General features: G+C 40.9%; 1 protein-coding gene across 1 annotated transcript; it reads right to left on the bottom strand.

The window, feature by feature from the left end:
* Positions 1 to 915: 915 nt before the first annotated feature.
* Positions 916 to 25,809, bottom strand: LOC145408722 (uncharacterized). The gene is made up of 9 exons (XM_080279385.1): positions 25,776 to 25,809; positions 23,810 to 24,121; positions 22,700 to 23,020; positions 21,985 to 22,594; positions 21,645 to 21,804; positions 17,265 to 18,018; positions 16,977 to 17,156; positions 16,857 to 16,925; positions 916 to 1,052 (listed from the first exon to the last, which is right to left on the bottom strand). Exons 1-9 carry the CDS (start codon positions 25,807 to 25,809, stop codon positions 916 to 918), a joined length of 2,577 nt encoding a protein of 858 aa, XP_080135511.1.
* Between the last annotated feature and the right edge of the window lie 418 nt (positions 25,810 to 26,227).

Below are 26,227 nucleotides of genomic sequence, written 5' to 3'. Positions count from 1 at the left end.
GTGAGGAGATGTGAGCTGAGGGGAGATTTTCGAAGTATTTATGTCATCCCGGATCCTGACTGGATGTGGAGGTTTGGAGACTGCCAACAGCGGGATATAAATTTCTTCTAATGGCAGACTGAAGTTCTTTTACTACCATCAATGCTCAAGGTATTGTTTTTCAAGCATCTGTTGTTGAATAAACAGTGTTCTTTGAAAGAGAGTGAAGAATATAGATAACATATGGTGGTTTGAAAACTTAGTGCTTCCCATTTTCTTTGTTGGTTGTCATGGCAGTGAAATGAGTTGCCAACAAGTAAATTTGGAGGAAGAAAATATTATAGTCAACAGCTTACTGTGTCTGATAAACTCAGGAAAGAGTGATTACCCCCATGATTCTCTTTTTGAAATAGCTTTAGCATTTTATTCCCATGAAGAGATTAAGAAAAGCAAGGAACTCTTGTGTAATATATTGAAAACTGATATATCGTGGAGGAGAGATCCGGAGAAGAAAAAGAAAGACCTAAGGGATGTCTTTGATTTGTATGAGAAGGCAGTAAAGAAGAACAAACATTTGAAATATGTAACAGATTCTCATAAAAGAATGCCACCAAAAGGTTTAGAAATATTTGGCCCAATGCTAAGATCCTTAGCTGAGGATATTACTAAAATAAGTGAGTTATTGCCAAAAATTTTAGATATTAAGTCAGAGGTCTGTAATACTGCTGATGCAGTTAGGATAATTAAGATGGATATGAAGGACTTAAGAAGTAAGTTTACTTATGCTATTAATGGTATGGAGGAAGCAGCCAAAGATTTAACTATGCAAGATGCTCACATAATAGATAATCTGGATTCCTTGAGAATGGCGGATTTAGGTGTGAACTCACCCAAACATATGAAAGTGCCGGAAAATAGTACAGATCCTGTTCTTAATTATGCAGCAGCAGTAGCAGGGGTAGCTACGGCAAGGAAGGTGGTGGTGGAGCAGGATGTGGGGGTGCGGCCTGAGTTGGTGGAGGAGGTGAGGGGTGCTGGGGCTGTGGTGGGACCAGAGATGGATGGAGGCAAATCTGGCAGAATTCATGGTGAGGATGAAGGGCCTGTGTTAGTAGAGAGGAGGCAAGAGATAAGTGTTTGTGAGAAAAGTAGGAGAGTGTTAAGTGGAGCAGAAAGGGAGAGTAAAGAGTTATCTGGTATGATGGGCAGGGAGAGTGGTGGACTGTGTGATGCAGGGAGTAAGGGAAGAGGTGTGACAGCAAGTTGGTGGACAAGCACTCCTAATATGCCTGTCACAGACTCCACTACTGGGGCAATAACCAAAATAAAAAGATCACAACTGAGAAAAGAGAGTGATAACAGTGTTACTGGACAGGAAGCAAAGCAATTTCAAAAGCAGACCATGAATAATACCAGTGATGATAAACTTGGTGAGTGGCAGCTTGTTGAGAGAAGAAGACCTAGAATGAAAAGACCTCAGTTTAGAGGTGTAACAGGCTCAATGAAGAGTGGTGGGCATGATATTAAAGCAGTGAAAAAAACTTTCGATGTATTCTTGGGGAGGGTAGATAAACAAGTCTCTGTTGACAGTATAAAGAATTTTATTTATATTGTTTTTAATATTTCTGTAATAAACATTGAGAAACTGCAAATCAGATCAGAGGAGTTCCATGCTTATAAGATTACTGTACGAGCTACAGATAGAGATTAATTATTTAATGGAGATTTGTGGCCAGAGGACATTGTTTTAGATAAGTTTTATAATAAGTCTAAGAGAACCTTAAACAAAGATTCTTTCTAGATACTTATATATAGATATTTTTTTTATTGTCTACAACTTTTAATATTTTTTATTACCTTGACTTTTGTCTTTAGTTGATTTACTGACTACTGTGTATAGTATTTTTAACATTACTGTGTACTTTTGCATTTTGTTATACTGTGGGCATTTTATGGTTACAGAATATCTTAGACTTTATTATTTTATTGCATATTTTTTAATCTTTTGGTGTATTATTATAGGTGTTTTATATACATATACTGTATATGTGTATGTGTGTGTGTGTGTAATTCACCGGGTCGGTCAGGATCACTTGATGGTCGTGATCGTGTATATATATATATATATATATATATATATATATATATATATATATATATATATATATATATATATATATATATATATATTTCATTATCTGCCTCCTTTTGCTTCAGTTTTTATCATCCTATATTGAAACTTTCTTTTTTATATTTTTTCTTTCATAGCATAATTTTAGATAGGAGTTTTATTTATTTATTTATTTTTTTACTGGAGAAGTATCTAGAGAAGGGAAGGAAAGTGTATGCTGCTTTCATGGACTTGGAGAAAGCTTATGACAGAATAGATAGGCAAGGTATGTGGAAAGTATTAAGAATATATGGGGTGGAGGGAAAATTGTTGAGTGCTGTGAAGAGTATGTACGAGGGAGCTAGGGTTACGGTGCGAGTGGATGGTGAGCTGAGTGAGTTCTTTGATCTCAGTGTGGGACTGAAACAGGGTTGTGTGATGTCTCCATGGCTGTTTAATATATACATGGATGGGGTTGTAAAGGAGGTGCAGGGTAGGGCAGTGGATGTGGGGGTGGCTCTAATGAATGAGGGTGAGATTTGGAAGCTTCCGGTGTTGCTGTTTGCTGATGATACAGTACTGTTGAGTGAAGATGAATGGGAGTTGCAAGGTTTGGTGAATGAATTTGGGACAGTGTGTAGGAGGAGGAATCTGAAAGTTAATGTAAACAAAAGTAAAGTTATGGTGTTTGAGAGGAATGAAGTCACAGAGTGTGCAGTGAGGTTGGATGGTGAGGATATGGAGAATGTGAGTGCATTCAAGTACTTGGGTAGTGTGATGAGTAAGGATGGAACTTTGGGGGATGACGTGCGTGAAAGGGTACAGCAGGGAAGGAAGGTTGTTGGTACACTGAAAGCAGTGATGAGAAATAGGAAGGTGAGTATGGAAGTTAAGAAGTCACTGCATGATAGTATTGTGATCCCTACCCTGACGTATGGAAGCGAGGCACGGACCTTGCAAGAGGGGAACAAGTAAAGAGTGAGAGCAGTGGAAATGAGTTACTTGAGAGGAGCATGTGGAGTGACGTGGAGGGACAGGTTGACGAATGAAGAAGTGAAGGAACGTTGTGGGGTGGATGTGGATGTGGTTGAGAAGATTAGGAGAAATACACTGAGGTGGTTTGGACATGTGAAGAGAATGGAGAATGAAAGACTGACTAAGAGGGTGTATGTAGGTGAGGTGGAGGGAGGGGAAGGGAGAGGTAGACCGAGGATGAGGTGGAGGGATGGAGTTGAGAGGTATATGAGGGAGGGGGGGGATGAGTTGGGGGGAAGGCAGTCAAATGGTGGGTGACAGAGCGACTTGGAGGCGTTTTGTCTGCGGCCACCCTTTGCGGGATTAGGGCGTCGGGCTATAGATAGATAGATAGATAGACTTTTTTCTGGTACTTTTAAGCTTCATTTTATTTTTTTTCTGTGCATTTTTAATATTGTATTTTAGAGAAGCATAATACTGTACCCTACATCATTATGGATATTACTATTTGTACTTACAACTTGTTCATTAAGGAAAAACATAGATGTGGTGCGCTCACTTGCAGATGGAAGTTATGAAGTTATTTTTTTGCAAGAATCATTTCTTAAAGAAGATAGGCTAGGAGATATTGCTTTTATTGATGAAAGGTATATGGGTGTGGGATCTGCTGCTGGCTATTCAGAGAAATCAGTTAAATCATTTAGAGGAAGATGTGAAGGAGGGCTTGTTTGTCTGTGGAAAAAGAATGCTTCCTTTCAAGTTAAAGTTATATCTCTTGAAGCAAATATGATAATTTTGGAAATGTCAGTGAGAGGTTTCACAGTATTACTGGTAAATGTATATGTAAAAAGTGATGTTTGGGAGAATGTCACCCTTGAACATTATTTAGAGTCACTGAGTAAGTTGGAGCAGGTTTTAATTAATTATAGCTATGATAATGCGTATTTTTTAAGAGATTTTAATGCAGACCCATTTATAGGTAGAGCATGGAATAATCTCAGCAATTGTATTGGGAGAAATGACCTGAAATGTTTTGATTATGATATGCTTGATATTAACACATTTACATTTATTCCTTATAACAACTCCTACACAAAATGGTTAGACCATATTATAGGTAGAGATTCCAAAAATGTGATAATTTCTAATATACAGGTGTTATATTCTTTTACTGGATCAGACCATTTACCAATGGTTGTATGTATGTACATAAATTGCTCTGAAGAATGCCTTGGTACATATTGCCAGGGAGAAACAAGTGTTAGTGAGGACTTTTTAAATTGGAACAGCCTAAGTGCTGATGATATTAAAACAATAGAAAAAGATGTTAATAATGATTGTAGTGGGTGGTATGCAGGATGATGAGATAGTGATTTTGGGAGGGGACTTAAATGGTCATGTAGGTGAAGCAGCACAAGGTTATGAAGGAGTGCATGGGGGATGTGCATATGGTCTAAGGAATGCAGAAGGGGAAAGGATACTCGAGTTTGGGGAGGCAACGGACATGATTGTGTGCAACACATATTTTAAGAAAAGAGACAGTAGGTTAATTACGTATGAGTCTGGGGGAAATAGCAGTCAGATAGATTATTTTCTGGTTAGGAGGGCCGATAGGAGGTTAGTGAGGGATGTTAAAGTTATAGGAAGTGAGGAGTGTGTGCAGCAGCACAAACTATTGATTTGTGATATGGTGCTTAAAGAACAAGTGATGAAAAAGAGGACTTATGCACCTAGGAGGAAAATATGGAAGCTGAAAAACCAAGTAGTAAGGGATGCCTTCTATAGCGAGTTGAGGAGAGTGGTGGCTGAACAGGGAGCTGTAGACAGAGGCGTTAATGAACAGTACAGAGCCCTCAAGAACAATTTCTTGAGAGTTACTGATGTAACATGCGGCTGGACAAGAGGACCACCAAGACATAAAGTAACTTGGTGGTGGGATGAGGGTGTAGAAGCTGCAATTAAGGAGAAAAGAAGGCTTTTCCGGGAATGGAAGAAGGGTGGTAGCAAAGAGGAATATTTGGCTGCCAAGCGTAGGGCTAGGAGAGAGGTATACAGGGCAAAGTCTGAGTCACAGAGACAATTACTTGATAACCTAAATCATGGGGAAAGGAAAAATATATTTAGGGTGGCAGATCAGGTGAAGAGAGATAATCGGGATATCATAGGTGAGCAGTGTGTGAAGAATGATGAAGGAAGGGTAGTGGTGAACAGTGAGGATATTAAAGATGCATGGAGAGAGCATTATAACCGGTTGTTGAATGAGGAGTTTGACTGGGACAGGGAAGGTTTGGAGCCAGCAGATCCAGTGTCTGGCCCTTGGCCTTTGATTGATACTGCTACTGTGAGTGAGGCAATAGGCAGGATGAGGGTGGGGAAGGCAGCAGGTGTGTCTGGGTTGACTGCCGAAATGTTGAAGGCCTCAGGCGATATAGGGGTGAGTTTAGTCACTGACCTGATAAATAGGATTATTTATGAGTGTGTTGTCCCAGATGATTGGCTGAAGAGTGTAATTGTAAATGTGTATAAAGGGAAGGGTGATGCTCTGGAAAGAGGAAATTATAGAGGTATAAAGCTTTTAGATCAGATAATGAAGGTAATGGAGAGAGTTTTAGAAGGTATGTTTAGAGAAAGAGTGAATATTGATGAGATGCAGTTTGAGTTTATGCCAGGTAGGGGTACCACTGATGCCATATTCATTGTTCGACAGCTTCAGGAAAAATATATTAGTAGGAGAAGGGATCTTTATTTTGTTTTTGTTGATTTGGAAAGGGCCTTTGACAGAGTCCCTAGAGAGGTGGTGTAGTGGGCAATGAGAAAGCTTGGCTCGGAGGAGTGGTTATGGCCATGTATGTGGGTGCTCACACCCAGGTGAGAGTGAATGGAGATTTGAGTTTCCGTGAATGTTGGTGTGCATCAGTGGTCAGTCTTGAGTCCCATGTTGTTTTTCATGGTACTTGAAGCCCTTTCACGTGACTTTAGAAACGGACTCCCGTGGGAGTTGTTGTATGCTGATGATTTGGTGTTGATTGCAGAGAATGAAAGGGAGGCGGAGGAAAGGTTTAGGAAGTGGAGAGATGGTATGGGGCAAAAGGGTTTAAGGGTAAATGCAGATAAAACAAAAGTGATGATATCTAGGGTTGGTGGCGGTACTGTTAAAGACGAGGGAGAGTGGCCATGTGCAGTTTGCCACAAGGGCGTGGGAAGTAATTCCATCTTGTGCAGTGTGTGTGATAAATGGATGCATAAGAGATGTAGTGGTATCAGAGGTAGACTGCGAGATAATGCTGATTTTATGTGTACGGTGTGCCGGGGTGAGCAGGTGGAGATCGTCAGACGTGAAAGGATTGAACTTGCTGGTGAATCTCTTGAGTGTGTGGAAGAGTTTTGTTATTTGGGAGACATGTTGTGTGGTGGAGGTGGGGCTGGAGCTAGCTCTGTGGCTAGGGTGAGAAGTGGTTGGAAGAAGTTCAGGGAGCTCTTGCCTCTCCTGACATTGAGAGGGCTCTCCCTACGTGCTAAGAGGTCTTTGTATGCAGCATGTGTTAGGAGTGTAATGCTGTATGGCAGTGAAACCTGGGCAGTGAAGGAGGAAGACATTCGCCGGCTCAGACGTACAGAAATGACAATGATTAGGTGGATGTGCAGTGAGTCCCTGCATCCAAGGCCTGGAGGGGCTGGGTTTACAATGGAAGAGTTGAGAGGTAGGATGGGACTGGAGTGTATTGGTGTTGTGATGAGGAGAGGTAGATTGAGGTGGTTTGGACATCTGGAGAGGATGGGGGATGATAATTGGGTGAGGAAGGTGAGAAGTGTTAATATTGGGGGTGGGGTTATGAGGGGTAGACCGAGAAAGACATGGGACGAGGTCATTAAGTGTGACCTTAGGGTTAAGGGAGGCTGCAATGGATCGTGCAGCGTGGAGAGCCGCCATTAGGTGACCAAGGCCGACACATGCAAGCATGTTGGAGCCTTTAAAAACGAAAACGAAAACGACGAAAACGAAAACGATGACAAGGTTAATTGCTCTTGAAACATTAAGTTGCCAGGTTACTGGATGCCAACGTAAGCAGCATATACAAGAACTTGATATTTTTTATGAGCAACTGATTTCTTCATTATCATCTCGTACTAAGAAATATAAGGGTATGAGGATAAGAAAAAATAAACATAGAATTATTCCTGGTTGGAATAGAAATGTTAAAACACTGTATGAGAGATCACGCTGTGACTACATGGAATGGTTGAAAAAGGGAAAAGAAAGAAATTCAAAGGAGTACATGAAGATGGTTGGTAGTTGGAAAGAATTTAAATTAGCACTCTCTGAGTGCAAGAAGGAAGAAATTAGTGAAAGATCAATGGCTGTGGAAGAAAAATTCTTAAATAAGAATATGACAGCCTTTTGGAAAGAAATCAAGAAACAAAGTAATAAAATAAGGTCATCAAAAGTAGTTGATGGGACCAGTAATGATAAGGAAATAATAAACATTTTTAATGGAAGAATGCTCAAAGGAGTTGGAGATGTTAGAAGTGGTGATGAAGAGGACTCCTTTCTCACAGTATTGAAAGAAAGGTGGAAAATTAAAAGAAAGTTTCATATATGCATATCAGTTGAAAGACTTTCTATGTTAATTAAGTCATTGAATGATGGAATAGGGCATGATGGATTACATTCATTTTTACTAAAGCATGCTTCAGTGGAGTTTTTAAATATTTTAACACATTTTATCAACAGTTGTTTTACTCATTGTTATATACCTGTTGAAATGTTAAAGGGTGATATCACTCCCATAATGAAAGATCTGAAGGGTAATGCAGTGGACTCTGCTAACTATAGTCCAGTAATGGTTTCATCTTGTCTTTAAAAAATTTTTGAACTTCATTTTTTAAATATTTTAAGTGAGAGTGTATTTTTTAATTCCAAACAATTTGGCTTCTGTAATGGAATGTCTACAGGAGATGCTTGTGTTTTATTAAAAGAAACCATTAGGTCATATACAAAAGAAGGCAGAAAATCATACATAGCTTTTGTGGATCTATCAAAGGCTTTTGATAATGTTGATCATTTTAAATTGGGTCATATTTTACTGGATAAAGGAGTTCCCCCTGACTTAACATTAATTTTAATGAGATATTTAAGAAACCAGTTAGCAAGAATTACATGGAATGGGAGTAAAGGAATGTATCATATAATTAATAAAGGAGTGAGGCAGGGAGGAGTTCTTTCTCCTTTACTTTTTAAACTGTACATAGATAATGTTTTAAAAACCCTGACAGAAACAGATGTGGGTTGCTGCCTTGGGGTTGTTAGATTGAATGCAATTGCATATGCTGATGATATAGCATTACTAGCTGATAGTGAAGAGCATATTCTATATTTGTGTGACATATTTGAACAGTAATGGGCTGTTCAAATGAGGGATTTGAGGCATGTATGGGTAAGATGGGAGTTGGTAGTAGGATGAGTGAAAACGGAGTGAGGTTTGGAAGCTTCTGTCTAGCAAATGACTTAGTCATCGGGGGCACACTCTTTCAGCATTGCAATATACACAAGACAACTTGGGTGTCGCCGTGTGGAAAATATAAAAATCAGATTGATCACATCGCTATCAGTAGGAGGCATAGAAGTTCTCTGCTAGATGTTCATGTTAAACGGGGAGCGGATATTGGTAGTGATCATCAACTCAGCATTGCAAAAATAAGGTTTAAACTTAAAAATCAGAAGAAGGAAAAATCTGGTGTTGGTAGATACGATATTGTTAAGCTTAGAAGGGAAGGAGAAGAAAAGGAGGAATTCAGATTAGAATGCAGAAATAGGTTTTTGGTGTTGGAAACGTTGGAAGAGAGGGAGAGAAGTGTAGATGAGATGTGGGAGGATGTGAACAAAGTTTTGCATGAGACTGCTGAATGTACGATTGGAAGGAGACATAGCTTCAGAAGAAAGAAATGGATATCAGAGGAAACGTGGGATATGATAAAAAAGAGAGGTGAGGCTAAATTGAGGAGTGAGATGCAATGCATTGATGAACAAGAGATTGAATTAGCAAGAGCTGCGTACTGGAGTTTGAATTCAGAAGTAAGAAGGTTAGCTAGGAGAGATAAAAGAAGATGTGTGGATGAAAAGGTTGCAGAGACTGAAATCTTAATAAACAAAAATGATGGACAGAGTCAAAGAATAGCATATGAATCGATTAGAGAACTGAGTGGTAATACAGGTAAACGCAAGGAAATACCAGTTAGAGACAGGGAAGGAAATTTATTGACCAAAGATGGAGATATTAAAAATAGATGGAAAGAGCATTTTGAGACAGTTCTTAATAGACCAATATCACCAGAAGAGGATATACCGTCTGCTCAGGAAGATTTAAATATAGAAACAGGAGAGTTGAGGCTTGCAGAAGTGGAGAAAGCAGTAAAACAGTTAAAGAATAATAAGGCACCAGGGGAGGATGGTTTATTTCCGGAAATGTTTAAAGTGGAGGGGGATAGATTAATAATGATCTTCACCAAGCTATTCAATAAGATATGGGTGACGGGGTTACTACCATCAGTTTGGAAGAATGGTGTAATTGTTAAAGTTCCGAAGAAGGGAGACCTGAGTGAATGTGGTAATTGGAGGGGAATCTCTTTGTCACCGATAGCTTTGAAAGTTTTCAGTAGAGTGTTGTTAAATAGGTTGGAGCCGGTGGTTGAGGGTATTCTGAGGGATGAACAGGCTGGTTTTAGAAAGGGACGTGGTTGCAATGATCAGATCTTTATAGTTAGGCATTTGATGCAGCAAGTTAATGAAATGAGAGTACCGTTAAGTCTTTGTTTTGTTGATTTTGAAAAGGCTTTTGATAGTGTTTCGAGAGAGACTATGGGGAAGATCATGAGACATTATGGAATACCAGAGGAGTTTGTGAGGGTCATTATGAACATGCATGAGGACACATTTTGTAAAGTGATGGTTGATGGTTGTCTGAGTGATTCCTTTGAAGTCAAGTCCGGGGTAATTCAAGGTGGTGTTCTATCGCCTTTACTATTTATATTGGTCATTGATTACATTATGAAACGCGTTGGAACAGAAACCGGTGCAGGTATACTTTGGGGAGAGAACAGGAAACTTTTGGATTTAGATTATGCAGATGATATAGTTTTGATTTGTGATGGGCCAGAAGAGATGCAGAGAGTGTTGGACTGTTTGGTGAGTGAAGGTCGCAAGGTGGGTTTGGTTATTAATTGTGGGAAAACTGAAATAATCAATATGAATATGGAAAATGCACAGGAATGTGTAATTGGAGGTTTGGTTGTAAAGCAAGTTGATAGGTTTAAATATTTAGGTACTTATTTAGCCAAGGATGGTTCTTTGAACTTTGAATTCGAGGAAAGGTTAAAGAAGGCTAATCAGGCAATGGGAATGCTTAAAAATATTTGGAATAATAACAATTTCTCTGTGCATACAAAAATCAAACTTTATAAGGTAATGGTTAGGAGTATCTTAATTTATGGACACGAGTCTTGGTACAGCACAGTGACTATGGAAAATAAATTCTTGGTGTTTGAAAATAAAGCACTTAGAAGAATATTAGGAGTTAAGTGGTGGGAAAGGATACCAAATAGTAGAATTAGAGAAATAACGGGAGTGCAGCCGATCATGAATATGTTAGATTCTCACGATGGAAGTGGCTAGGACATGTGTATAGGAGACAGGGAATAGTACGAGGTACACCAGGGTGGGTGGCACTTTGTAGGAGAGGTAGAGGAAGGCCAAAAGAGACGTGGGTGAGGACAATGAGACGGGAAGCTGGAGATGAGTGTTGGGGAGATCTTGAGGAGTTAGCACAAGATAGGATGTGGTGGTGTGAGTTCATCGAGGCCCTATGCATCCCCGAGGGTGCCACAGGAAATGATTGATTGATTGATTGATTTGAACAGAATGTTAATAGTCTGAATTTAAGAATTAACAAAGATAAATCAAAAATTGTTATATTTCAACATAATAAGAAACAGGCACAAGGTATCCGTTATTTTAATTGTTATGAAGTGGTAAATGAATACAAATATTTAGGCCATGTAATTCAAGACAACTTTTCTGATAATCAAGATATTTCTTTCAGATTGAACTCATTTTATGCTAAATTTAATTCAGTAATTAGAAAATTTAAGAACGTTAATGCACAGACGTTACTGTATTTGTTTAAAGCATACTTTGTGCCTGACTATGGTTTAAATCTTTGGAATATGAAAGATATGCTTAGGAGCAATGTATTCAGAAGCTTTGAAAGTGCATTTGCGAATGCTCTTAAGAAAATATATAATGTGCCAAGATTAATAAGTAATCATAGTATATCCAAGGCAGCAGGACTACTTTTACTTAGACACCATGTTGCCCTAGTGCAAGCTAGGTATTGTAAAGCCCGAAGTAGAAAGAATAATGCGGTTTTTAGGTTTTTTTTTATCAGTCCTCTGGCCACCATGTTCCTCGTTTATTGAAATATTTTTATGATAAATATGAGATAGATATATTGGATAACTCTGTGGACATTATAAATGCCAGAATTCAGTGGGTGCAAAACCATGAGGAAATAAGTGGTGTAGAGTTAATGTAAATTTTGAAAAAGATGTATAACAGTTGATACTGAATGTGTTGGTATGCAAATTGTATATATTGGATTTAGTTTTTTTTTTTTTTTTTTTTTTTTTAATCATTGAAATTGAATCAACTCCTCAATCTGATTGTTAAGGATTTATTTATTGTAAGTATTTTATTAAATTCAGTTGTAAAGGAGTATCTATAGTATTTATGATGATGAAATGTATTATATTTTATGTATCACGAGATACGAAATAAAGACGATTGATTGATTGACTACCACCACCACCACTACTACTACTATCACCACTACAACTAACACCACCACCACCACCACCACCACCATTACTACTACTACTACTACTACTACTACTACTACTACTACTACTACCACCACCACCACCACCACCACCACCACCACCACTACTACTACTACTACTACTACTACTACCACCACCACCACCACCACCACCACCACCATTACTACCACTACTACCACCACCATTACTACCACTACTACTACTGTTATACTACTAACACCATCATTACTACTACTACTACTACTACCACTACTACAACAACAACTACTACTGCTAATACTACTATTATTACTCCTACCACCATTACTACTACTACTACTACTACTACTACTACCACAACTACTACTACTACTACTACTAGTCTTTTTACTCTAACTTGGCCCAGAATTTCGTCCTTTTGTAGCTTATTTCACGTAGCCTAGTGACACCATAGGACACCATTGCGTTTCTACATCCTTTCCACAGCACTTCTTCGTGACTAGCATCATATTCTAGTGTTACTCTATTGTTACTATTTTGTTTTTAAGATTAAGAGATGACATACTGTAGGCCAGGTTATAGTAGTAGTAGTAGTGGTAGTAGTAGTAGTAACCCCAGGCTCTTGTGAACGTGAACCCAGTGGACTGCAGGCTGAAGTTACCCTCCTCCTGCAGTCCATCATCCTCCTTTCTGGGGATAGGGAGGGAACTGAGGGACGTTTGTATAACCAGGCAGCTCCACCTGCCAGTTATATCAGTGCCACCACGTGAAGGCGCCCCTCTCCAGTTAAAACAAAAGGAGTATAACATTAAAAACAGGGCATTGTGTTAAATATATTAGTGAGGAAGGAAGAACAGGCTTGGAATATATATATGGAGGGATGGAGTGGAGAGGTATATGAGAGAGGGCTGTGTGAGCTGGGAGCAGGGCAGTGAAATGGCGGGAGACAGGGCGACATGGAGGCGATTTGCTTGTGGCCGCCCTTTACAGGATTAAGGCGTCTGGCCATAGATACATAGATTTGTGTGGTAAAGGGGAGGTTCATAGTGTGTGTGTGTGTTTATTAGCAAAACAAAAAACTTCACTCCTTTATTTCCACTTTCAATTTCAACTTTACCAACGATTCTGGTGATCACAGAAATCATTAACATCCTCTATTAACTCAATCATCAACTCTAGCGTTTTATAGTATAATGTAAGATCACCAGCAGACTGTCTCAAGATCGGGAGAAGTCTAGAAGAATTTATCAAGTAAGTTATAGTGGCCTGGGAGAGATAAAAGGACAAATGTGGGTTAATATTTTCGTGTCTCTCTGTGGTTTCCTTTCTTGGTTACTTCCACTTCAATTATGGGAGGGGAATATAGAGTTTGAGTGATGATGAGGGGGGTGTTGATGATGATGAGGGGGAGGAGGAGGGGGAGCAAGAGGGGAAGATGGAGGACGAGGGGGAGAAGGAGGAGGAGGAAGAAGTAAAGGAGGAATATGAAGATGAAAATTAGATGATGATGATGAGGAGGAGGAGGACGAGGAGGAGGAGGAAGAAGAAGAAAAAGAGGAAGAGGAAGTGAAGGAGAAGAAGAAGAAGAAGATGATGATGAAGTAGAAGAAGAAGAGGAGGAGGGGGAGGAGAAGGAGAAGGAAGGAAAAGGAGAAGAAGAAGTAGAAGAAGAATGAGAAGAAAGAAGAAGAAGAAAAGGAGATTTATGATGTAAATTAGCTGATGATGATGGGGAGGAGGAGGAGGAGGAGGAAGAAGAAGAAGAAGAAGAAGAGAAGGAGGAGGAGGAAGAAGCAGAGGGGGAAGAAGAGGAGGAGGAATTTGAAAAAAAAAATGATATTAATGATTCTTTTCCAAGTAATCGTCGAAGGCGAAGAAGACACAGAATAAGTGCACACATTTTTATTGCATTTTCCCATAAATTATAATATACAAACAATTCTTGCAAAAGGAGAAAGATCCATGAAAGACTTATGGCACAAAATATAAACCTGCATATGGGGCGAAAAATATTCTAAAATGTACTACTTAAGCTGCGTGGGCAATATTATACAAGTAGTAGTAGTAGTTGTAGTAGTAGTAGTAACCATAGCTCATATAAATGTGAACCCAGTGGACTGCAGGCTGAAATTTCCCCTCCCCTGCAGTCCACCGTCCTACTCTCTGGTGGATGGGGAGGGAGCTGAGGGGCTTTTGTATAACTAGGCAGCTCCACCGTCCAGTTATATCAGCGCCACCCCATGAAGGCGTCCCTTCCCAGCACCTGTCGTCTAAGAAATAGATCGTAGCATCAGATTAGCCTTTCAGTACGACAACATCTTTATGTATTACTCTTTGCTATTTCCGGAAACTTATTTCACTGAGAGAGAGGAGGAGGTCAGAGAGATGCTTCAGAGAGACGTTTCGAGCGGGTGGAGTTCAAAGGGACTCTTCAGAAAGACGTTTCGAGAGAAGCTTCAGAGAGATATTTCGAACTTTTGAGGTTCAGATTTAGAATTTAGGATAGCCATTTGAACGAAAGGAGGCCAGAGAGATGTTTGAGAAAGACTTTTTTTTTTTTTTTTTTTTTTTTTTTTTTGAGGTTCAGATGTCGAATTTGGTGAGGGTGTTCGAAATGGGTGGAGTCAGATGTAAGCTTATCAAATTCCTTCGACAAGAGAGAGATTTCTTGGAATGGGTAAGCCGTCTTGAGGTAGCAAAGTGAATTACAAGACATGATCATAGAGTAAGTCCATCTCTCTACACCAGTCCATGTATTTCTCCATACACTTTGAAGATAGCTAGCGCCTAGGATCACTGGAAGAGATGGAAAAATACTGAGAGGGAAGAGAGGATGGAGGATACACTACAACACGTCATCTTTCACTCATACGATCAGTCTTCCTCAGCGTCCAGGCAGGAGCTATCTCACTTATATTTAGAAGTAAGTGGCCTAACACTTACAAATATCAAAATATTAAGCAGGAAATATGTTGCGCATTTCAGGCGAGAGTTTAAACAGACAACACAGATTTAGAGATTAATTTGAAAATATATACAATTATCCATTTGCCCAAATGCATATAGGCTTAAAAAAACAAAAAAAATGAGAATTGGGAATAGGCTGACATCTGGCGGGAAAAATTTGTATATATTATTGGACGAAAGGAAAAATCTTCTGAGTATTGAAATTATATATCCCTTTTCCTTAACAAATGTTGGCCCCAAATTTTTAAAGCATCAAAATCGACCATCTCAAGGCAAAACTTTAAGTGCATTGCTTAGATCTGAACTAGAAATTTTAAGCAGTCAAAGGAATATCTTTTTAGGGCATAAATTTAAGGAGCCCTTTAGGTATATTAGTAAATCATGAAGTAGGCTACCATTAAGAATATAATTTTTTAAAGGTGTTAAACGTGTTGTAATGTTAATGAGAGAACAGACGGCCAAATAAGTAAATAAATTATGTTAAGGAAGAATTATGAGTACTATCCGTGAGTTTGATAGTAAAAAAAAAGAAGGAAAAAAAATGACTACCGTATTAAGATCAGAATTAAAAAGAAAAAAAAAGCTATCAGATTGCAAATTTTGAAAGAATACAGGCTGTTAGTAAAAACTGTATATATAAATTTAAAAACCTATTTAAACCCAGTTTAAATATATTACGTGAATTAGGCCTGAAATAATTTTCTTTGATGTAAATAACTTAAGTATATCCAGAAGACACTAAGTAATCATTGACCTCGTGACCTTTGACCTGTTACGTGCACCTCGCTAGCTCAACCCAGCTGCTAATTTGGCTTCACCTGACGATTTTTCTCAGCTGATAGGCAGTACTGAGTCAGATCTGAGGAACAGGGTAGTCTTAACTCTTTCACTGATAGACTTCAGATGTGGAAAACCGTCTATATATCCTAGTGGTTTGAGCTAGGGAGATGTGTAGGACTTTCTTCTTGCTCTTCAGACGATTTTATGCAGCTGGGGAGAGAGAGGTGGAGCTGGGGGGATTAGATAAAGCCTTCCTCAACCCCCCCCGAATACACTAAGTCCATTCAAAGCTGAATAAAATCGTCTGAAGGCAGCTGAGATGAACTGAAAAAATAATCCTTTTGAGGGGTATGTGAAGACGGTTTTTCGCCCCTGAAGGCATCTGAAGTAAACTGAAAAATCGTATTCCCACTGAGAGGTTGATAGAGACGATTTTCCCTCTTTACAGCTGAGAAAAAGCATCTGAAAGCCCAGATAGCAGTGAAAGGCTAAGGGTTTTATTCTTGCTGTTCAGACGGTTTTTCTCAGGTCTGGAGGCGTTCAGTCTCGGTTAAGGAAGCTCCCTAACACCTTCTCCCAAGAGACTTATTTTGTGTACTAACTTTACTGTCCTATCCGGAGGTCCATAAACCCTTCCAATATCGCTATACTCTGCATGGATAACGTGCTAAAGGATATTACTCAGCCATATCCAAAAAATAAATCGCTAAGGAAGAGGTGTTAGGGAGCTTTTCTGAGTCCAAGGTTCGTATTCTCTGCAGTTAAGACAGCTCCCTAACATCTCTTCCTCACCGATTTATTTTTTAGGATGACTTAAGTAACATGAAGGCAAGGTGTAATCAGCAAAACAAATCGCTCAGGAGCAGGTGTTATGGAATACCTTATCCGACGAGAAGGCAGCCCAAGCCTCCCTTAACCCCTTCAGCCCGAGAAATCCCTCTAAGCTGAGAATAACCGTCTGAAAATCGCAAAAATGTGAAGAAATCCAACACAAGTGAAATTAATTAGTATCTTACCTGTCTAGTCTACCTGGCACCTACCTGTAAATAATTATATATATTTTATTTACATTATTTATATAGAAATTTATATATACATCTATAGGGCAATAATTTATATAGATTGTACTATTAAAAGATGGGAGTTTGGTATAGCCCGTTAGTTATACCGTTACCGTTACCGTTGATGGCACCGTTACCGTTGATTGCACCGTTACCGTTGATCGCACCGATACCGTTTATTGCTCCGTTGCTGTTGATTACTCGATTACCGTTACCGTTTGTGTAGACGTAACCGTTGATTACTCCATTACCGTTGATTGCACCGTTGCCATTTGTATACCCATTTGTGTAGCCGTTGCCATTGACTGCGCCATTACCGCTGATTGCTCCGTTACCGTTGATTGCCCCGTCACCGTTGATTGCACCGTTAGTGTAGCCGTTTCCGTTGCCATTACCGTTGATTAGGCCGTTTCCTTTTGAACCGTTGCTGTTGGTGATTCCGTTAACGTTGTGACGCCCGTAACTGTAACCATTACCGTTGACACCTTTACCATTGATAACGTTACCATTCATACGATTACCATAACCATTACCGTTGATGCCGTTACCATTGATGCCGTTACCATTGATACCGTTACCATTCATACCATTACCATAACCGTTACCATTCACACCATTACCATAACCGTTACCAATGATACCGTTACCATTCACACCATTACCATAACCGTTACCATTGATGCCGTTACCATTCACACCATTACCATAACCGTTACCATTGATACCGTTACCATTCACACCATTACCATAACCGTTACCATTGATGCCGTTACCATTCACACCATTACCATAACCGTTACCATTGATGCCGTTACCATTCACACCATTACCATAACCGTTACCATTGATGCCGTTACCATTCACACCATTACCATAACCGTTACCATTGATGCCGTTACCGTTGATACCGTTACTATTCACACCATTACCATAACCTTTACCGTTGACACCGTTACCATTGATACCATTACCGCTGATCTCGTTACCATTAATACCGTTGATACCGTTACCATTCACACCATTACCATAACCGTTACCGTTGATGCCGATACCGTTGACACCGTTACCGTTGATGCCGTTACCGTTGATACCGTTACCGTTGACACCGTTGCCGTTGACGAGTCCAATATTGGCGTTGAGACCATAGAAACTGGGAGCGGTGGCACAGTCGAAGTTGTACCACCAGTCACACACAAAGTACTGTTGGTTGAAAACAGTCCCGTTGGGACAAAGGAAGGAATCCATACGTCCATCAGCTTGGCAGATGTGGAAGACCTGTGGAGATAGTAGTAGTAGTAGTAGTAGTAGTAGTAGTAGCAGTAATAGTAGTAGCGGTGGTGGTGGTGGTGGAAGTAGTAGTAGTGTGGAAGACTTGAAGACTTGTGGAAACAGTGTAGTAGTAGTAGTAGTAGTGGTGGTGGTGGTGGTGGTAGTAGTAGTAATAATGTGGAAAACCTGTGGAAACAGTGTAGTAGTAGTAGTAGTAGTAGTAGTAGCAGCAGCAGTAGTAATGGTAGTAGTAGTAGTAGTAGTAGTGGTGGTGGTGGTGGTGGTGGTTGTGGTAGTAGTTGTAAAGTGTGGAAGACCCGTGGAAACAGTGTAGTAGTAGTAGTAGTAGTAGTAGGAGTAGTGGTGGTGGGGGTGGTGGTAGTAGTAACAGTGTGGAAGACCTGTGCAAATACTGTAGCAGTAGTAGCAGTGATAGTAATAGTGGTAGTAGTGGTGGTGGTAGGGGTTGTGGTAGTAGTAGTACTAGTAATAGTGTGGAAAACCTGAAGAAATAGTGCAGTAGTAGTAGTAGTAGTTGTAGTAGTAGCAGCAGTAGTAGTAGTAGTATTAGTATTAGTAATAGTATGAGTAGTAATAGTAGTAGTAGTACTAGTGGTGGTGGTGGTGGTGGTAGTAGTAGTAGTGAGGAAGACCTGTGGAAATAGTGTAGTAGTAGTAGTAGTTGTAGCAGCAGCGGTGATTGTAGTGGTGGTGGTGGTGGGAGTGGAAATAGTAGTAGTAGTAGTAGCAGTAGTAGTAATGGTAGTAGTAGTAGTAGTAGCGGTAGTAGTAGTGGTAGTAGTAGTAGTAGTAGTCGTAGTAGAAATATAAATGTAGTAGTAGTAGTAGTAGTAGAAATATAAATGTAGTAGTAGTAGTAGTAGTAGTAGAAATATAAATGTAGTAGTAGTAGTAGTAGTAGTGGGAGGAGGAGGAGGAGGAGGAGGAGGAGGTAAAGATGAACAAAAACAAGAAATAGTAGTGACAGCAGTATTAGAGGCAGTAGCAGTAGTGACAGTAGCAGCATTAGTAGCAGTAGGATAGAAGAAAACGAAGAAGACTAAGAAGAAAGAGGAAGAGGAGGAGGAGGAAGAGAAGAAAGAGGAGAAGTAGTAATAGTGGCGGAACAGAAGAGGTAGACGAAGAAGAAAAAGAAGTATTAGTAGTAGTAGAAATGGGTAAGGAAGAAGCTCCAATCATCACCTTCAGCATACCGGAAGATGGCATTAAGAGGTAATCAGGTAGGTCAGGGAGAACGACCGTACTGTTTAGAAATCAAGGCTGAAGATGCAAGAGAAAGTTGATTTATACGTGTCATGACTGCGAACTCTCTGCATGATTTTAAGGTTAATGTAATTCGTGGATGAGAGGCAGATTTCACCAAGGGGAGGCTGATTTATGGCCAAAGTGAGAGAGAAGGGGATGTTTTTCAGTAAGTTAGCTCATTTCTTTCATTTTCAATGCCCAGAGACTTAAGGCTATGTTGGAAAGTTTTTTTTATTTTGTGATTTATTTGTAGATTTCACCAGAGAGAGCATTGTTTGTGGCCAAAGTGAGGGAGAATGGAATGTCTTTAAGTAAGCTAGCTCACTTCTTTCACATTCCAATGCACAAGGACTTCAGAATGTATTGGAAAGTATTTTTGGTGTAATGTTTGGGGTCATTTTGAACTCAGATGGAAATGGACATCAGGCAGTTTTTGGTGTCTTCATCTCCTCAAACTCTGTCCTATGAGAGGCAAAATGCTAATAACTCATAGAAGCAGATCTCCATTTGAAAGCACGCTCCTCTAACCACAACGTATAGGAGTGAAACCTGCTGATTTTTACCCCCATGATGAGGAGCAAACGTCCTACATCCCAGATTGTTATTAAAATTGGTCGATATTTTTACTTTCCTTCTCGTGATAGCTTATTATAGCCTATCCTACCCTGGGTGTAATATCAGCTTGGTATTAATGGACCTGTGTATTGGAGTAGCTCACCCGGGTGAAGTGAAGGAACTGGATAATTATACACACCCTAGACAGTAAGAATAATAGTGTACCCTCACGCTACACCCAGATTGCAGGGCATTGTTGGTGTAGGAAAATTGGAAATGGTGTCGGGAAAGGTGTATTGGCGCTCCTATACCCAGTGTAGTGAAGAGCCTAGCTAAGTACCATGAAGAACTCCCATAAGTATATAGTACCATGAAGAAGTGCATTATGGTATCGTGAAGGGGTCTAGCCTAAGATACTATCATGAAAAAGCCTTAGTACCGTGAAGGAATGCACAGATGGATCGTGAAGGGGCTAACCTCAATAACTACCATGGAGACCTCCCATGATATAGTACCATGAAGGAGTGTATAAAGGAATCAACAGTATACACAATGGCAATAAGTTGCATTCATCCTTACCTGACATACATGGTTGCAGTGTCTGGGAAGGTGAATGTAGTGAAGTAAAGGATGAGTAACTATTATAATGGATGTGAGGGGTCGTAATGTGACACATGTCGTTCCCCATCTTCCTAAGCTATTTATTTTGCTTCTTGTTGCTATGAGCCTTCATGGGCATCAACAGTAGATCTTAAAACTTTATTTGTAATGTATGAGGGAATATTATGATGCAGTAGGTTTAATAAATCGCTCAAAAAGAAGTCTTAATGAAGCCTGACATTCAGCCTAAGGTACAGTAGGATGTCAAGGTAGGAGCAGAGAACTGTATGTTGGAGCAGGTGAACCCGGTGGACTGCAGGACTGTACTATGATTCCTGAAGATTTACACAATAGATACAGTGCCAGGACACAGTATCTCACAGTATTCTCACCTGACATCCGGCCTCGTATGGTATACTTACTGATACCGGCGTGCTGCAGTGAAAAGACTTAACTGTCATGAAGACCTAAGAGTGTAGATACAGTGCCAGGACTTACACAGTAGATACGGTGCCACAGAACAATATCTCACAGTATTCTCACCTGACAACCAGCTGCCGGGGCGGCGTCGACATAACTTCCGGGTACTTGTGTGTTGGAGCAGGTAAGCCCGGTAGACTGCAGGACTGTACTATGACACCTGAGGACTTACACAGTAGAGGCGGTGGCTGAGTCGGTAGAGAGGCGGCCTGCGGTCCTAATGGACCCAGGATCGAATCCCGGCTGGGGGAGGGAACAGTTTAAAGGATTTGAATTTCCTATAAGCAGACTTTCTTGATCTACCAGATTACCCGCCGACATGTAAAAATATCCCCGGTAATACCAATACACCAATCCTGTGTGAGACAGCCCTAGCATGTATTCATTATGGATGGTGGGTGTTAGCGCCCAAGTGGTGACATATGGAGGTGTAGGAAGACTACTGGGCATTGGGATTGGTCATTGCCCCCGAGAATTAGGCGCTGAAGCCTTTGCCCAGAGTCGGACACGTAAAAAAAAAAATAAAAAAAAAAGACACGGTACCACAAAACAGTATATCACTGTAACTTCTCACCTAACATCCAGCTTCCGGGGTGGCGTCAACATAACTCCCGGGTACCTGTGTGTTGGAGCAGGTAAACCCGGTAGACTGCAGGACTGTACTTATGATACCTGAGGACTTACACAGTAGATACGGTGCCACAGAACAGTAAATCACCGTAACTTCTCACCTGACATCCAGCTTCCGGGGTGGCGTCGGCATAATATCCGGGCACCTGTGTGTTAGCGCAGGTGAAGCCGGTCAGCGGGACGGAGGCGAGGATGGGATAGTCCACGCCTGCAACGCCGCCCCCCCCGATGGCAGAGCTCAACGCGGTGATGGGCTCCACGAAGCCGTTGATTCCATTACCGTTGATGCCGTTGATTCCGTTGATACCGTTAACATTGACACCATTGATCCTGTTGATGCTGTTACCGTTGAGACCGTTTGTGAAGCCATTACCGATGCTTGTTCTACCGTTTCCGTTGATGGCATCGTTTCCGTTGGCGTATCCATTACCGTTGATTGGACCGTTACCGTTGATGGCACCGTTTCCGTTAGAGTACCCATTGCCGTTGATTGGACCGTTGCCGTTGATGGCACCGTTTCCGTTAGTGTACCCATTGCCGTTGATTGGACCGTTGCCTTTGATGGCACCGTTTCCGTTAGTGTACCCATTGCCGTTGATTGGACCGTTGCCTTTGATGGCACCGTTTCCGTTAGTGTGCCCATTACCGTTGATTGCACTGTTACCGTTGATTGCACCATTGCCATTAATGATACCGTTGCCATTACCGTTGACAGCTCCGTTGCCGTAAGAGTAACCATTACCATACACAGCTCCATTACCGTTGATTGCACCGTTACCATTGATTGCTCCATTGCCACTACCGTTGATAACTCCGGTACCATTGGTGTAGCCATTACCGTTACCGTTGATGAGTCCGTTACCGATGATTGCTCCATTACCGTTGACTGCTCCGTTATTGTTGACTGCACCATTACCGTTGATTACTCCGTTACCGTTGACTGCACCATTACCGTTGACTGCTCCATTACCGTTGACTGCTCCGTTATTGTTGACTGCACCATTACCGTTGATTACTCCGTTACCGTTGACTGCTCCATTACCGTTGACTGCTCCATTACCGTTGACTGGACCATTACCGTTGATTACTCCGTTTCCGTTACCAGTACCGTAATAATAACCGTTAACGTTGCCATTGATTGCTCCCTTACCGTTACCGTTGACTGCTCCGTAACCGTTACCGTTGATTGCTCCATTACCGTTGATTGCTCCATTACCGTTGACTGCTCCATTACCGTTGATTGCTCCGTTACCGTTGATTGCTCCGTTACCGTTGACTGCACCATTACCGTTGATTGCTCCATTACCGTTGACTGCACCATTACCGTTGACTGCTCCATTACCGTTGATTGCTCCATTACCGTTGACTGCTCCATTACCGTTGATTGCTCCATTACCGTTGACTGCACCATTACCGTTGACTGCTCCATTACCGTTGATTGCTCCATTACCGTTGATTGCTCCGTTACCGTTGATTGCTCCATTACCATTGATTGCTCTGTTACCGTTGACTGCACCATTACCGTTGACTGCTCCATTACCGTTGACTGCTCCATTACCGTTGATTGCTCCGTTACCGTTGATTGCTCCATTACCGTTGATTGCTCCGTTACCGTTGACTGCACCATTACCGTTGGTTAGTCCATTTCCGTTACCAATACCGTAAGAATAACCGTTACCATTGCCATTGATTACTCCGTTCCCGTTCCCGTTGATTGCTCCGTTACCATTGATTGCTCCATTGCCTTTACCGTTGATAATTACGTTACCGTTGGCGTAGCCATTACCGTTACCATTGATGAGTCCGTTACCGTTGATTGCTCCATTACCGTTGACTGCTCCGTTACCGTTGACTGTACCATTACCGTTGATTACTCCGTTTCCGTTACCAGTACCGTAAAAATAACCGTTACCGTTACCATTGATTGCCCCGTTACCGTTACTGTTGACTGCTCCGTTACCGTTGATTGCTCCATTACCGTTGATTGCTCCGTTTCCGTTACCAATGCCGTAAGAATAGCCGTTACCGTTAATTAATCCATTACCGTTACCGTTGATAGCTCCGTTACCGTTGATTGCACCATTACCGTTGCTGTTGGTATAGCCGTTACCATTGATTACTCCGTTACCGTTGCGGTTAGTATAGCCGTTACCGTTGACTGCTCCGTTACCGTTGATTACTGCGTTACCATTACCGTTGATGATTCCGTTTTCGTTACCAATGCCGTAAGAATAGCCGTTACCGTTAATTACTCCATTACCGTTACCATTGATTGCTCCATTACCGTTGAAGTTAGTATAACCGTTACCGTTGATTACACCGTTACCGTTGCCGTTAGTATAGCCGTTACCGTTGATTGCTCCGTTACCGTTGATTACTGCGTTACCATTACCGTTGATTGCTCCGTTACCAGTGGTTGCTCCATTACCGTTAAGGCCACTGCCGTTTGCGCCATAACCATTAACAGCACCGTTGCCATTTCCGTTGATCCCGTTGATTCCGTTGCCGTTTCCGTTAATTCCGTTACCGTTGCTTGGCGGTAGGTAGGTATTCTGAGCCAGACACGCTCCCAACAGGGCTGAGAGAGAGAGAGAGAGAGAGAGAGAGAGAGAGAGAGAGAGAGAGAGAGAGAGAGAGAAAGTAAATATCATTGCTCAATATTTGCAAAATATAATTATAATAATAATAATAATAACAATAATAATAATAATGATAATAATAGTAGTAGTAGTAGTAGTAGTAATAGTAAGAGTAGTAGTAGCAGTAGTAGTAGTAATAGTAGTAGTAGTAGTAATAGTAATAGTAGTAATAGTAATAGTAGTAGTAGTAGCAGTAGTAGCAGTAGCAGTAGTAGTAGCAGTAGTAGTAGTAATAGTAGTTGTAGTAGTAATAGTAGTAGTAGTAGTAATAGTAGTAGTAGTAAGAGTAGGAGTGGTGGTAGTAGTAGTGGTAGTAGTATTAGTAGTAATAGTAGTAGTAGTAGTAGTAGTACTAGTAGTAGTAGTAATAATAGTAGTAGTAGTAGTAGTAGAGGTCAGGTACTGAAAGGCGTCTCGCCATAGAGAAACAGATCAATAGAGATTATACCTAAGGCGTCTGGCGATAGGTAGATAGATAGATAATTAGGGTGTCTGGCGATAGATAGAGAGAATATTGAGAACGTCTGGCTATAGACTGATAGAGATGGTATAGGGCGTCTGGCAATAGAGATGCTGCGTAGGGCGTCTGGTAATAGATAGATAGCAATGAAACTATATGGCGTCTGGCAATAGATAGATAGATAGATAGATAAATAGGTTGATAGACAGAGTTAAACCGAACTTCACAACTCCTCACTATAAATATCTCCCTCCAAAAAAGAAAAAAGAAAATGAAAAGAAAAAAGATGTTGAGAGCAAGAAAGATGGTCCAGCTAAATGTATTTCTAAAACTTTTAAATTCTCGTCTAAAAGTCCTTCAGGCTACTGTGAGTACAAGCTGGATGTGCTAAATGTACTACCGCTTCCCCTAAGACCAGGAACAAGTGCGCACGAGTGTACAGCCCCTCCCAGTGGCCAGGAACAAGTGCGCACAAGTGTACATCCCCTCCCAGTGGCCAGGAACAAGTGCGCACAAGTGTACATCCCCTCCCAGTGGCCAGGAACAAGTTCGCGCGAGTGTACATCCTCCTCCCGTAACTCCGAACAATTGTGCTTGCTTGTACATCCTCAGAAACAGTTGAGTGTGAGTGTAGTTCTTTCCCCTCCCCTCCACCACCACTACAGTTACCACCTCGCATTTAAGTGGCTGGATTGACCCGGAAGAGTGGCTTAACTAGGAACAATGAAATGGCTGTCTGTCGTTGTGGTCGGGGGGGTAATAGAGACGCCTAGGGAGTCTTGTGTCCTGTCCACTCACACACAAAGTCAAGCTGAAAAAACGTAGAGGGTTAGAGCTAGCTTATTTTAGAGTTAGAGCTGGGTTAGGTTTGGCTTATATAACAGCTAATAAGAACATATATATCATTATAGTTGCAGGTATATTTTTGGATGCTGCCTAAAGGTAATATATAACTGAAGCAATATTTAATTATAAACTTAATGAGTCCAAGGGCAAAGAAAAGTATGGCATATATTATCGCTATACTTGAAAATATACTATGCAGTCTTACATGAAAAATATATTATGCTTATCTCCCTATCTATCTGCCTGTCTACCTATCTATCTATCTAAACATTAATCCATTTTCTTACCAGCAAATATCAGCTGCCTCGTTATCTTAGCCATGTCTTCTTCGAGGACGACTTGAGGGTAAACTAAAGCTCAAGATGGAGAACCAGCCACCAGTGTAGGCAATTAATGGGATGGGGAGCTTTGGGGAGAGGAGCAGGTACTTCTGATAGGAGAGGAGGGGAGCTGAAGACTATGCCTGGAAAGGAGAGCGAGGGCTTTATATACTGACTGTGAGGACCTCGGCAGTGACGCAATATCTCTCAGTGGAGGGAAAGGAGGGAAGATGGGGTGGAGGGAGGGAGAGAAGAAGGGCGAAGTATAAAGGAGGAATGAAAGCAATTACTGACAACACGATAGATAAACAGGGCTGGATAGATAGAAGAAGGGAAAGATGGAGGGCAATAGATAAAGGAGGAATGAGGACAAGGACTGATAACGATAGATAAACAGGACTGGATAGATAGAAGGAGGG

The sequence above is a fragment of the Coenobita brevimanus genome, chromosome 78, assembly GCF_032717465.1.
Source record: "Coenobita brevimanus isolate Jiangsu-jjx chromosome 78, ASM3271746v2, whole genome shotgun sequence".
NCBI classification, from domain to species: domain Eukaryota; kingdom Metazoa; phylum Arthropoda; class Malacostraca; order Decapoda; family Coenobitidae; genus Coenobita; species Coenobita brevimanus.
The sequence above is the reverse complement of the archived record's forward strand: the minus strand, read 5'-3'. Positions and strand labels throughout refer to the sequence as shown.

Coding starts and splice junctions, on each gene's coding strand:
- LOC145408722 (XM_080279385.1), bottom strand. CDS start 25,809: ATGGCTAAGATAACGAGGCAGCTGATATTTGCTG. Junction 24,122..25,775: donor GAGGCAGCTGATATTTGCTG/GTAAGAAAATGG, acceptor TCTCTCTCTCAG/CCCTGTTGGGAGCGTGTCTG. Junction 22,595..22,699: donor CGGTTACGGAGCAGTCAACG/GTAACGGTAAGG, acceptor ACGGTAATGGAG/CAGTCAACGGTAATGGAGCA.